At 36.0% G+C, this 15,196-nt stretch overlaps 1 protein-coding gene across 1 annotated transcript in view; it reads right to left on the minus strand.

The window, feature by feature from the left end:
- Positions 1 to 10,476, minus strand: part of LOC144979220 (high choriolytic enzyme 1-like) — a 15,104-nt gene extending 4,628 nt beyond the window's left edge. The window contains exons 1-5 of the mRNA XM_078925829.1: positions 10,436 to 10,476; positions 8,918 to 9,015; positions 7,516 to 7,636; positions 6,010 to 6,076; positions 1,591 to 1,794 (exon numbers count right to left, since the gene is read on the minus strand). Of these exons, the coding sequence (XP_078781955.1) occupies positions 1,591 to 1,794; positions 6,010 to 6,076; positions 7,516 to 7,636; positions 8,918 to 9,015; positions 10,436 to 10,476 (531 nt within the window). The remainder of the gene's footprint in view (positions 1 to 1,590; positions 1,795 to 6,009; positions 6,077 to 7,515; positions 7,637 to 8,917; positions 9,016 to 10,435) is intronic.
- Positions 10,477 to 15,196: the final 4,720 nt, after the last annotated feature.

The following is a 15,196-nucleotide window of genomic DNA, read 5'->3' on the forward strand; positions in this document are numbered from 1 at the left end:
GATGAATTACACCCACAATGGATGTACGTTCACACTCTCATTTACATATATATTGACGTATTTTTCACGTTATGACCACAGTCACGTGTCTTTCGTTCAGATATTTCATGGTTATAAATAATACTCATTTAAATTGTATTATTAATCGTATCATTTTATTTTTTTGGTTCCATTTACCTTTTTTTCTCACTTTCATGTATGTTGTCATCAAATTGTATGAATGATTGGCCAAAGCCTAAGATTAAATAAAAACCTTTAAAACTTAATTATCTTGAAATTTAAATCTGATATGTCGAATATTCTTATATCAGGAATTTTGTATGACCTATTTTCTTAATCAAGATTGAAAGTGGATGAAAAGTCTTTGCTTCAAAGTTATATAATAACAACATAATTTTAATAATTAATAAATATCATAACTTTTATATAATTTAATGTTTGATTTTAATGATTTACATGTTGCTGTTTGTGTCTTGGTGCATTATTTGAAACATTTAGGTCCGTTTACCGTTATTTGCCCTAGTGATGGTGATGTGTTGTCCTTGTGGTAGTCTGACTAATCTAAGTGAAAGTTGAATGAATTAAAATATTCATTGCATCAATGCTAAATTTTCAAGTTCCAAATATAGAAACTGTACTGAAATGGCTTGTTTGACCTCCCATATTGAGCAGGGAGGTCACCTTTGAAATGTCTTCAATACTCCTTTTCCAGTTTGCTTTCTGTCTTTGCTTTTGAATGAAATTATAATGTTTTGTCCTGGCCCTCGCTGGAGTCTTTGGATGAGAGACTAACAGTCAAATGTAAATAATTAGTATTGCGGATTATGATTATTTTCCTTATAAATTTCTCTATTGCATACTGTTGTAGTTTTTAAAAACATAATATGGTAAAAGCATTTCTGTGTATTCACTTGGTGGGATCGTGTGCTTGTGTCTGGATAAGACATTTAGGCGACGTCAAATTAAGCATATCGATTGCTTGTTCTTAGAGTCTATCTCTGTTTAAATCGTAAATCTAGAATTTCTTTTACTTTCCCAACGTCTTCCCTGCTATGAAATGGCCTAAATGTGTCGCAAGGGCTGTAAAACAAATATAAAACAAAACAAACAATTATCTAAAGCACAATTTCACATCTGAAAATCAATGCTGACAGGTAAAAAACAACAACAACAACAACAACAACAAAACGCCCTCCCTTTAGAAAATAACAGGCCATCATACAATATTCAGGGGACATGATCAAAGATTTACATCTATCCATAAAGAGGGGGAAAAACTAGACTAGATAACCTCTTTGTAAATAATGGGTTGATTCCAAAAGCCGTTCTCCAATGTCATTTATTCATTAGTAAAGAACAATGTGAAATTGAATGAAAGCTTCAATTTAATATACGAAAACAGATGCAATCGACGTTTCGGGGTTCCCCTTTATCAACAAAACAGGATAAATGACACACTACAGACGAGTGAGATAATGTGGTAATGGCGTTGTTAACAATTCGATTTCACATTGTTATTTATTTCTTCGAGCTTCGAGCAGCAAAATCTAATTTTTTTCATAAGTGAACGTTTCATTGTACACAACTTACTTTCTTCCCATAGTGCATGACGCTCGAGTAGTCATATGGAAGTCTGAACGTGTTGAGGTAGTCCTCGTCATGTTTTCTAAAGTTGTACACCGAATGACTGTAAATGCGATCGAACCGGATTGTCACATAGTCGTCACGGTCAGGGCGGGTCTGTTCGTGGTGGATTCCAATGGCGTGCAGGAGCTCGTGAATAATAATTTGTTTCTGAAAGTATTTATTATAATATGTGTCAGTGCATGGCATAATCAGTCGGAAGGTAAAAAAAAATTGCATTTTCGGAAAGAATAATATGCTCTCCAGAGCATTTTAATCTTAATTTGAATACAAACGGGTGATTTTTCATGAAGTTATGGTCAGATGTATCCAACAACTTTTTTCTAATTTCAACTTGACTAGCTGCTAAAAACATTTAGAAGTGACATTAAGTCTTGCTATTTCCCGAGACATACAGAAAGGTTTTATTTAATCATTTATGAGAACTCATTTTTGATCAAAATTGACCTTCTAACTAAACTTGGCAATATGTCAGTTCAAACTCATTCACCATCCGACTGATTATGTCATTCACTGTAACAAATATGGTTAATTTGGAGATTGAAGGAATCAAAATGACGTCACTCAGGGCCTTTGTTATTATTTTTTCTTGGTCATTATATCTTACTAAGCTGTATGAATCAGACTCTAAACGTTAAAAGTTACACGCAGTTAGTGTGATGTTATTTTATTTTGGCTGGTGGAATTGTGAGTAGCTTACCTTAATTACTACTACTACTACTACTACTACTACTACTACTACTACTACTACTACTACTACTACTACTACTACTACTACTAATATGACTACTACTACTACTACTACTACTACTACTACTACAACTACTACTTCTTCTACTACTTCTTCTACTACTTCTACTAGTACTGGCGCTGGCTTCCGGCGACAACAGACGTGTTGTGAATGTTTACCAATTTTCTACACATATTTTTATTCATTTATCATTCAATCGCCGGAATTAACGCCTAATTTTTATTCAAAATGGATGTGAAGTATATATTGTTCCTGATTTTTATATTTATTAGTATATTTATAAGCATAAATGGTGTTTTAGTCTGTGATTTTGCTGCCAAAATAAGCCTATCGATAACTTATACTCCAGAGACTCTCCGATCCCTCCAACCCGTGTCACCCCCACCACCCACTATTGACACATCATTTATTAAAGTAAGAAAGAGGGGAGAAAAGGAGGAATAAAAACAAAATTTAACAGACGGCCTTTTCGTCCATTTTTACCCTGTGTAGTGACAGGTAATGTAAGATCACTGAAATATAAAATTGATGAACTGTTTTTCACTGTGTCGTTTTAATAGTGACTATCGTCAAGCCTCCATAATAGCGTTAACAGAGACTTGGCTATCTCCTCAAATACCATCATCATGTTTTGATATTGAACAATATTCACTATTTCGAGGAGATCGGACTAATGTAAATAAACGAACTGGGGGTGGGGTGTGCACATATATTAACAACAAATGGTGCCACCCCAATAACTGTCAGATAAAGAAAATGTATTGTGACGATTATATTGAATTTATTACTGTTTCGTCACGACCATATTATCTACCCCGGGAATATACTCATGTCATCATCATCAACGTCTACATTCCACCATCATCAGACAACACCACAGCGAAAAATATTTTGAGGAAAGAAATACAGGACATTCAAATTAAGTCACCCGATGCCGTATTGATGGTCACTGGCGATTTTAACCAATGTAACGATTTTACTCTCCCGGGACTTCATCAATACGTGGACTGCGAGACAAGGGACAAAAAAACATTAGATTTATTCCTGTGTAATATTAAAAATAGTTATAAATGTTTACCCCGTGCCCCATTAGGTTTATCTGACCACTGCATGCTCTTGCTACTCCCCACCTACCGCCCTGTTTTTAAACGTGTAAAACCAGTAAAGAAAAGTGTACAGATCTGGAATGGAAGTGTGTGTGAAGATTTGCGTGGTTGTTTTGAATGCACTGACTGGAATGTTTTTATCGAATCATGTGATAGTGTGGATGAGCTGAATGACTGTGTGAGTGAGTATTTAAAATTCTGTGAACAGCTAGTGTCTTGTAAAAAAGAAATAAAATATTATCCTAACAACAAGCCTTGGATAACAAAAGATCTAAAACTTTTATTGAATCAAAAAAAACTCTCTATACTAGTGGAAACAAAAAAGATCTGAAAACAAAACAAAAAGAGATAAAGAGGGTAATATCTAGTTGTAGAGATAAGTACAAAAATAAAATTGAAAAATGCTTTTCTTCTGGGGATATACGGGACACGTGGCGGGGGCTTAAAACTGCTGTTAACTATAATCCAAAGCCCACGATTATATCAGAAGATATCGAAATTGAAACTTTAAATAAATTTTATTCACGTTTCGACACAGCAAACAAATTTGATATTGAAAATGAAAAACATAAATTAGACAGGGCTTTGGAAGATGAAATGACTATTGAGGTCAGTGAAGAGGAAACGAGATTCGTATTTTCGAAACTAAACGAGAGGAAGGCTGCTGGGCCGGATGGATTGAAAGGAAAACTATTAAAAGAATGTGCCCACCAGCTTTCCCCCATTTATACACATATTTTTAACTGGTCCCTCCAATGCGCTTCGATCCCTGAAATTTGGAAAACTTCAAAAATTATTCCTGTTCCAAAAAAAGAAAAACTTGAAACTATGAACGATCTCAGACCTGTTGCACTGACTTCAATAGTCATGAAATCTTTAGAAAAACTTGTTCTTGTTAAAATTAGGAATCAGTTTATGCCATTGAGTGATAGTCATCAATTTGCTTACAAACCAGGACGTGGCGTAGAGGATGCCATTTTGCTGTTTACAAACAACATCTACAGGCATCTAGATCACGCTAGGAGCTATTGCAGATTGCTTTTTGCAGATTTTTCTTCAGCGTTCAATACAATGCAACCTCAGTTGGTTGTTCAAAAATTGACTAGTCTGAATTTAAACAAGTATAAAATTGCTTGGGTGCTCGAATTTCTTACGGAGAGAGCACAATATGTTCAATTAGGACAAAACAAATCTTCCTGTATAACTACAAATACTGGTGCTCTTCAAGGTTGTGTATTGTCCCCTGTATTATTCACAATATACACGAATGACTGTAGAAGTCAAAACCTGAGTGTACCTTTAATAAAGTTTGCAGATGACACCGCTCTTCAAGGCCTCATAACAAATGGCAACGAAGTGGCTTATAGGCAAGAAATTGATAGATTTGTGTCTTGGTGTGATGCCCACCACCTTGAGCTTAACATAAGCAAGACAAAGGAGCTAGTGATTGACTTTAGGAGAGTGAAGGAACCGATAGAACCGTTAAAATCAAAGGACCAATTCGTCCAGCGAGTTCCTCACTACAAATACCTTGGTGTAACGATTGATGACAGGCTCAAGTGGGATGAACACTTGAAAATAATTAGGCATAAGATGTGCAGACGTACATATTTTTTATCAAAACTCTCAAAGTTTAGAATAGATAAAATCCTCTGCACATTATTTTATAGAGCAGTAATCGAAAGTGTTTTGTCATTTTGTATAACAGCTTGGGGAGGCAATTGCTTAGCAGTGGAAAGGAACAAAATAAATTCAAATATTAAAAAATCCATTAAACGCTATATAAATGATGTTGACGATGTAGATCTTTTATACGAGAAATTTTGTATAAATAAAATAACTAAAATATTAAATGACCAGTATCATCCACTAAGACCATCAATTATTATGTCAGAAAGAAGTGGTCGCCCTTTCTCTATTTCAACGAAAACAGAGAGACACCGAAAATCTTTTCTGCCGTCCAGTATTAGGCTTTATAACAACAAGCAATAATCATTTTATATAATTATTTCTCATTTTCACTTTTTAAAAATATAAATATTAATTTATTAATTTATTTGTTTTGCAATCTTTTCAATTTTTAATTTATAGTGACAGTTTTAACTATTTTACAGTGTTGAAATTATTCATATTATAAAGCGCAGCTCTGGTTATAGAGCTGCTCCTTTTTTATATATATATACATCCTATTTCCATTGTATTTTTATCTTATGTGTAAATTATAACACGTCTGTACAAAAAATTTCCTTTTTGGGATGCAATAAAGTATTATTATTATTATTATTATTATTATTATTATTTATTATTATTATTATTATTATTATTATTATTATTATTATTATTATTATTATTATTATTATTATTATTATTATTATTATTATTATTATTATTATTATTATTATTATTATTATTACTACTACAATTACTACTACTACAACTGCTACAACAACAACAACAATTACTACTACTACTAGTACTAGTACTATCACTGGGACAAAACGAACTTACATATCTGCATCCAATATCTAACCCAAGTCCTTGAACGCCTCCTACCATTCCAACACGAGAATAACATCTGTTGGGATGGACATATTTGAAAGTCAACCTCATAATGCCTATTATCATTTCATACAAAATTACCACATAAATGCATTGCCACACATTTATAATGCATTGCCACACATTTATAATGCATTGCCACACATTTATAATGCATTGCCACACATTTATAATGCATTGCCACACATTTATAATGCATTGCCACACATTTATAATGCATTGCCACACATTTATAATGCATTGCCACACATTTATAATGCATTGCCACACATTTATAATGCATTGCCACACATTTATAATGCATTGCCACACATTTTAAATGCATTGCCACACATTTATAATGCGATGCCACATATTTATAATGCATTGCCACACATTTATAATGCATTGCCACACATTTATAATGCATTGCCACACATTTATAATGCATTGCCACATATTTTAAATGCATTGCCACACATTTATAATGCATTGCCACACATTTATAATGCATTGCCACACATTTATAATGCATTGCCACACATTTATAATGCATTGCCACACATTTATAATGCATTGCCACACATTTATAATGCATTGCCACACATTTTAAATGCATTGCCACACATTTATAATGCGTTGCCACACATTTATAATGCATTGCCACACATTTATAATGCATTGCCACACATTTTAAATGATTTGCTACACATTTATAATGCATTGCCACACATTTATAATGCATTGCCACACATTTATAATGCATTGCCACACATTTATAATGCATTGCCACACATTTATAATGCATTGCCACACATTTATAATGCATTGCCACACATTTATAATGCTTGTCACACATTTATAATGCATTGCCACACATTTATAATGCATTGCCACACATTTATAATGCATTGTCACACATTTATAATGCATTGCCACACATTTATAATGCATTGCCACACATTTATAATGCATTGCCACACATTTATAATGCATTGTCACACATTTATAATGCATTGCCACACATTTATAATGCATTGCCACACATTTATAATGCATTGCCACACATTTATAATGCATTGCCACACATTTATAATGCTTGTCACACATTTATAATATTTATAAAATGCGCAAGATAAATTTTAATATCTATTTATTATTACAAATGCCAAAGGTTCGTTTTAAAAATTAATTTAAAGCATCAAGTTTATTTTGACAAAACAGGCAAAAGTACAATTTTTTCGGACAGAGACAACGCTGTTAACGGTCAGGTACTCATTTTATACCGGAGTACGATGAGAGAATGTGAGTAAAGAGCCTTTTCCAACGACTTAACAATGCGCCGAGCGAGGCTCGAACCCAGGAACTTCCGATTCGAAAGCGAATGTCATTCCACAAGGCCACATAGCCCCACAGTTTACTTTGACATGACACCGTATTGAGACCATTGGCCAAATGTTGTACAAGGATGTTTACCCGCCATATCCTCGCTGAAGAAAGACTCTGTTTTCGGCACCGAGGTCCTGTTTGAATTGGAGACAGGTGTAGTGGGAGATTTCATTCATTGCCTTTGTGATTTCATGGGCGTCTCTTGGGTCTGGGGAAAAGAAAAAAGTAGTTCTTAAGAGTCATTGGGCCCATGGAGCCGGAGTTTATCCCGGTTTCTACAACGTGAAATGGATAAAAGCTACTGCGTTCTACATTTGGGAGAGGACGCTTGTCTTTTGGAAATTACTTTCCGTCATACCTAACAGACCTAGCTACCCAATAGCCGATAGGTCAGAAAAAATATATAGACTACATCCGGGATCGATCTCGCATCTCTTGAGTGTGAAGCGAGTTTTCTAGCAACTGAACTATTGGGACCCCTTAGGAGAAACTAGAAAAGATCCAAATCACACCTTTCCAGGAGGTATAGTCTGATGCCGTCGCCCAAGTATTCCAAGAAGGAATACTCTGTAATAAATAATCATGAAACAAACCTCTGGTGTCAACCTTTCAATGAGCACCCATTTTGTCCAAGTGGTCAAATAGGGTGCAACAGTCGTGACGTCACTTCCCTTGTAATGACGCATAGTAACTTAATAACTGGTTCTAAACTATTGGAAGAATGACGGACGCCCTTATGAAATACTTCCACGAGAGCATAAACGTGTATTCAGAGGAGAAAACCATTATAAATATGATCATGTTTTGACGTTTATACATTCTGATCACATGGCAGCATGAAGAATGAAAAGTACCGTTTTTCTTTTTTTAGAACCAAGCTGCTGGTTGCTGGGCGGACGTGACATCAGACTATTGAATCCTATTTTTGGTCAAGGAACAAAAAACTCAAGTGTATGAAGCGAGACTTGAATGGGTCACAGTCTAATGCCTTAACTAATCGGGCACATTGGCCCCTTTAACAGGTAAAATACAAACATGAATATTAGAGCTTCAACAAAGAAAACTACTACTACTACTACTACTACTACTACTACTACTACTACTACTACTACTACTACTACTACTACTACTACTACTACTACTACTACTACTACTACAAATTACTACTACAACTACTGCTACTACTACTACTACTACTACTACTACTACTACTACTACTACTACTACTACTTACTACTACTATTACTACTACAACTACTATTACTACTAACTAATACTACTACTACTACTACTACTACTACTACTACTACTACTACTACTACTACTACTACTACTACTACTACTACTACTACTTACTACTACTACTATTACTACTACCACTACTATAACTACTACTACTACTACTACTACTACTACTACTACTACTACTACTACTACTACTACTACTACTACTACTACTACTACTCCTACTACTACTACTTTTACTTACTAAATGAGCCGTATTCCATCTCATAGGTGACCGTACTGTTCGGCCATCTCTTCTCTTTCTTATTGGGTCTGATGGCGGCAGTTCTCTTCTTGCGTTCCCTTTGCCAAGTAAAAGAAACATATTATTCATGTGGTTCAAAGTAACTGTTATTGAGATCAAAATAGCCGATATCCGCATTGTGCATTGCTCAATATTTTTTTTAATGATCCACCGCCTAAAAAAAGGCATTTTGTCGGGGTGGTTCAAATGCTTGTTCAGATGCTATAAATATATCGTAAAAATGAAAACCCTCTCCTTACCAACCAGAGGAAAATCGTCACATTGGTTACGATCCAACCAGCACTTTTATCATTCAGATTTCTTTCGTAAATCACACAATCTAAAGAGAAATGTTTTATTTTAGCTATAAAAACGTGTTGTAGAGTTCATTCTGCTGCTCAATATTATGCTTATAATGTATTTGTTGCTTTTCTGTTTGAGTAAGAAAAACTATTTTTGTGTTGGGTGGGTGTGACACTTTTCTGAACAATTCTGAATATGGCTGGTAAGGAAAGGATTAAATTTATATGTTTTATTGATTTCCTGGTAGCTCCGTTTGTCGAGCACTAGCTTTAAATGCAATGAGACTCACATATCGATCCCGGATAAAGTCGAGATTTTTTATCTGACTCCTTGTCAACCCAGCAGTGACTGGGTAGTTGGCTTTTTGTTTATCTGGAAGAAAGTATTTTGCGTTAGACTAGCTTCCTATTCAAGAGGGTAGCAAGTAATTGCTATTGTGAGGTTCACGTTTTAGAAATCAGGATAAACTCCGGCTCCATGGGCCGAATGGACTCTGAAAGACTACTACTATTATATCGATGGTCTGCGGATCAAACCTCTCAAGTCCCGATTTTCACGATCTGTGGATCAAACCTCTCAAGTCCCGATTTTCACGATCTGCGGATCAAACCTCTGAAGTCCCGATTTTCACGATCTGCGGATCAAACCTCTGAAGTCCCGATTTTCACGATCTGTGGATCAAACCTCTCAAGTCCCGTTTTCACGATCTGTGGATCAAACCCCTGAAGTCCCGATTTTCACGATCTGTGGATCAAACCTCTGAAGTCCCGATTTTCACGATCTGCGGATCAAACCTTTCAAGTCCCGATTTTCACGATCTGCGGATCAAATCTCTGATGTCCCGATTTTCACGATCTGTGGATCAAACCTCTCAAGTCCCGATTTTCACGATCTGCGGATCAAACCTCTGAAGCCCCGATTTTCACGATCTGCGGATCAAACCTCTGAAGCCCTGATTTTCACGATCTGTGGATCAAACCTCTCAAGTCCTGATTTTCACGATCTGCGGATCAAACCTCGCAGGACGAGAGACGCATGCGCACAACCAACATGACGTTCTCTCTCTAATAACTTTTCCGCCGGTGACGTCACAGACTATGGGTGACGTCCAATCAAGGGACGCTACTCTTCCGCTAATATCATTCCCTATATAAAAGCTGTAGTTTTTATACTTACAAGTGATCCATTTCCATGACCTCTTCCATGGAAAATACCATGTCTAACTCCCTTCTCACCAGGTGTGTGTGTGTTCGGAGAAATAGAGAGGGTTTGCACTGTATTGGGCTGTAGAATAATAAAACGGAATAATTGTGTTCATATAAATTATGTAAAAATTATGATCAAAACCGTTTTATTCTTCCCTTAGAAAATTCGTCTTTACGGTCTATTTCAAAGGAAGACTGGAATAATCCAGGCGTTAGCCGCAGTGTAGTACAGCATACTGAGCTACGGCGAGGTGATTTGCCCAAAGCTACTCAGCGCAGCGGCTATTTGATCTAGGTATTTTTTTCGAATACGAACCAAAGAACGTGCCGCCGAGCCACGATGCCCCATATGTATATATATTTTGTATATATATATAATATATATATATATATATATATATAATATATATATATAATATATATATATATATATTATACATATATATGTGTGTGTGTGTGTGTGTGTGTGTGTGTGTGTGTGTGTCACTGTATCTATATTATAAAGTAGCCTCTCAGGACCATTAATGATAGGCTAAGAAGTAAACTTGAGCTTTTATATAGCGCGATGTCCACTAAACGTGCTCAAAGCGCTTTACAAAGGGTCCCTGACAAACAGCAACACGTAACATATAGAACAAGACATGACGCATGTTATGCGATATTACATTTTTTTCCCGACAGAGACGACGCTGTTAACGGCTGGGTACTCATTTTACACCTGAGTACAGTGAGAGAATGCGAGCAATGAGCAAGGACTCAACAATGCGCCGAAATTGAGTATCATACCGCAAGACCACATAGCTGCACACTTTGGAGTTTTTTTTTCTGGTTTTTGTGGTATTATGAAAAATCCCCCAAAAACAAAAGAAAAAACAAAACATCAAAAACAACAAAAACAAAAAAGAACAAAAAACAAACAAACTTGAGCGTTTCTATAGAGCAATGTACACCAAACGTGCTCAAAGCGCTTTACAAGGGATTCTTTACCAACAGCAATACTGAAATGTAGAATGAGACATTATGACGCCTGTTAGGCGATACAACTATTTTTTTTGAGACAGAGACAACGGTCAATACGGTGAGAGAATGTGAGTGAATAGCCTTTTCCAAGGATTCAGCAATGCACCGCTCAGAGCGGACTCGAACCTAGGAACTTCCGACTAGGGGGCCAGCTGCTCTAAGTGGGGGAGCGACATTAAAAATGATGAATTTTGACCCAGTTTGCTAAAAATTAGATTTTGGTGGGATGTTGTCATGTGACCATTTGTCTACATATAAATTGCATGAGAACTTTATCTTCATTTTTTGCTACTTTTGTGACCCATGGTATGGTTAAATCCTGCCCATTTTTAGTTTCAGTGGACTGAGTTCATGAAAGAATATCAAATAGTCTTTATAACTAAGTAAAGGCAAAACCATATCAATGAAAAGTAAAAACTCTCCTCTATCTTCAACAACCAATCACTTTGTTCTTAATTATGTCTTGTGGTCACAATCCAATCAGAGAGCGAGAGGAGAGTTTTTCCCTAAACTTTTTTACTTTGACTTTTAAATGTGTTTTTCTCAAAACTGCAATTTTCGTCTCCTCCCTCAGTTTTCAACCAATCTTCTTCAAACTTTCTACAAATGAGTGTCATACAAATACGCAGGTCCTCTAGGAGCCAGTATTTTTGGAGAAAAAAATAATTTTATGAGTAATTTCAAATTATGTAACTTTTTTAAGGGGAATAATCGAGTAATAACTTTGAACTTAAAAAATTAAAAATCGGGCTTCTAGAGCCTCTTTATTTTCCTTTTTTCTACCTCTGGCCAAAATATTATGGCAACCGGTTGATAAACAAAAAAGCCTTTGACTTTTTAAGATGTGTTTGTTTATTTTCCAATATGGCGTCGTTTCCATGGCAACGGGCAACTTTTTTCGAAAAACATTATATGCAATCATCCTTCCCAAACATATACATTATGACTGTGCATAAAAGTTTAGGATATTTCATCAAATAAAAAAAATGACCCTTTAGTGTCGCCCCCCCCCCCCCCCCTTAACATTGTAGAATGAAACAATATCGCTTTAAGTGAATAAAATGAAATGTTGAAGTTATGGGACAATGGATATGTGGTCTAGTGGTTTGAAACTCCCCTTCGGACCAGAGGGTCCAAGGGGTTCGAGTCCCGCTCTCTGCGAGCGGCGCAGAGTTGAGTCCTTGGAAAAGGCTCTTTATTCACATTTTCTCACCGTACTCAGGTCCAGGTATGCATTGTCGGTAACAGCGTTGTCCCTGTCGGAATAAAAATATAATACGCTTCAACAGTCGTGACGTCACTTCCTCGGTAATGACGGTGAGTAACTTAGTAACTGGTTCTAAACTATCAGAACAATGGCGAACGCCCTTATGAAATAGTGTATCCAGATGAGAAAAACATAAATCTGATCATGTTTTGAATTTTATACATTCTGATCACATGACATGTGAAAAAGTTCTGGCCAGCATGAAGAATAAAAAGTACCGATTTTCTTTGTTTAGAACCAAGCTTCTCCTTGTTAGGCGACGTGACTATTGAATCCTATTGTAATACTTACTGCCCAACAGACGTCATGTGTCATCCTGCATGTCGACTGTTGATGTTGTATATTGTAATGCGCTCTGAGCGACGTTTGGTGGCAATTGCGTTGCGTTAGATCAATTCTCACTTAAAAAAAAAAAAGTAAAGTAGTCCTTCAGAGCCATTGGGAACATGGAACGGGAGTTTATCCCGGTTTCTATGGCGTGAAACGGACAATAGCAATTATCTACTACCCTTTGGATAGGACGCTAGTCTATCTAAAATTACTTTTCGCCAAATGTAAGAGACCCATTCACTGCTGGGTGGGAGGGGGGGGGGGGGAGAGTCAAAATTCTCGACTGCATGCGAATCGAGATTTGTCCTTTTGCGTATTGAGCGAGTGCTCTGCAGACATAACTGAGCTATCTGGACCCCCTTTCAAAGTAAAGGATTCTTCAAATAGTTTACTTACAATTTTTCTCTGCGTTTGAAATCATCTGATCAATGGTAACAAATCCTGTGTCGTCATCTGAGAAAATAAAAATAAAACAGGTGAGGAATAGGGGGGAAATGTCTTGACGTCGCACCTTCAACATTTCCGGTTTCAAAATCATTGGAAGTGTATATATAACCAGACCTCCGGAAGACTAATAATGCCTGGGTTACATATCGAATCATAAGGTGGCATAACTACGTATTTTATTAGCTGGACTTATATACTATATATAAATATATATATATATATATATATATATATATATATATATATATATATATATATATAACTCCCTTTATTCATCCCCATGGGGGAAATTTGTCTTTAGGGTCTATTCCAATGGAAGACTGGAATAACCCTAGCGTTAGCCGCAGTACAGCGCCGCAAAGTGAGCAAGGGCGAGGTGACTTGCTCAAGGCCACACAGCGCAGCGGCGGGTGATCGAATTCGGTACCTCCTGTGCGAAGCAAAGACCGTACCAATGAGCCACGCTGCCCAATTAAGGCAGAATCTAAGGGTAATGGGACGTAACAAAGAAAGTGTGTATGAACTTTATTGACGACCGGTATGTATTTAGACTAGAAAATAAGATGCCATCACTCCAAAACTAAAGATCAAATAGACAAGGTTTAGTCCTATTCTCCGGAAGAGTGGTTCTGCACTTTCAATGAGATTGGAACTAGTTTTTTGACAACACACATTTGTTCCCGATATGATAAGACAAACACAATAGTTACACGGAGAAACGATGCATTTGGAGTAATTAATGCAGAGTTTCTGTACAGTGGACTATATTATAGTCTTTAGAAACCTCAAAATTTGGTGCCAGTTTGGCGGATTTATTGCTAATTCCAATTATAAAAAACTTCTGGGTAAATATATGAAAATTGTTAGGCTTCTTGAGCATAGAAAGATAAAAAGAGTAAATGTGACTCATAAATTGGGAACAACACAAAACGAACGACGTTTCGGCCTTTGCCTTTTTCAAGTAAACTCGATATATATATATATATATATATATATATATATATATATATATATATATGTTTATATTTCTATCTTTATCAAATCTCTTTTACTATCATACCGTGGCTTTCTTGTGGCAGTACAGCCCCAAAACATTGACTAAACAAGCACAGCATTTCCGCTACGGCTAACTGTGAATAAAAAGAAACACATGGATATATAATTAATTAATTATGCCTTTCCGCCACGACATCATTAGACATCGTCGCCTAGGCATTCCACGAAGGAATATGGATAATTCATCAAACAAGATGTCAGATGTCAACAGGAATCACCTATGTTGTCCAAGTGAGCAAACTGGAGGTTGATAATCTTACTCAAGGAAAAAAAACGAAAGTGCCTGAAGCGGGGCTCGAACCCGGGACCTTCCGGGTCACAGTGCATGCTTAACGTGGCTCTCGCCCTATATATATATATATAATTATATATATATATATAGATATATATATATATATATATATATATATATATAGATAGATAGATAGATAATAGATAGATAGATAGATAGATAGATAGATAGATGAATATGCCAATTTTTAAAAAATACGTACCCCCGCGTGGCGTCATTGATGACGTCACATTGACATTACATTAAGGTAAATAAATAACCCATCAAACAAATGCCAGATGTCAAAAGGAATCACCCATATTGTCCTAAGTGAGTGAACT

Source organism: Berghia stephanieae, chromosome 9, assembly GCF_034508935.2.
Source record: "Berghia stephanieae isolate SIO BIC M18660-M18661 chromosome 9, UCSD_Bste_1.3, whole genome shotgun sequence".
Taxonomy (NCBI): Eukaryota; Metazoa; Mollusca; class Gastropoda; order Nudibranchia; family Aeolidiidae; genus Berghia; species Berghia stephanieae.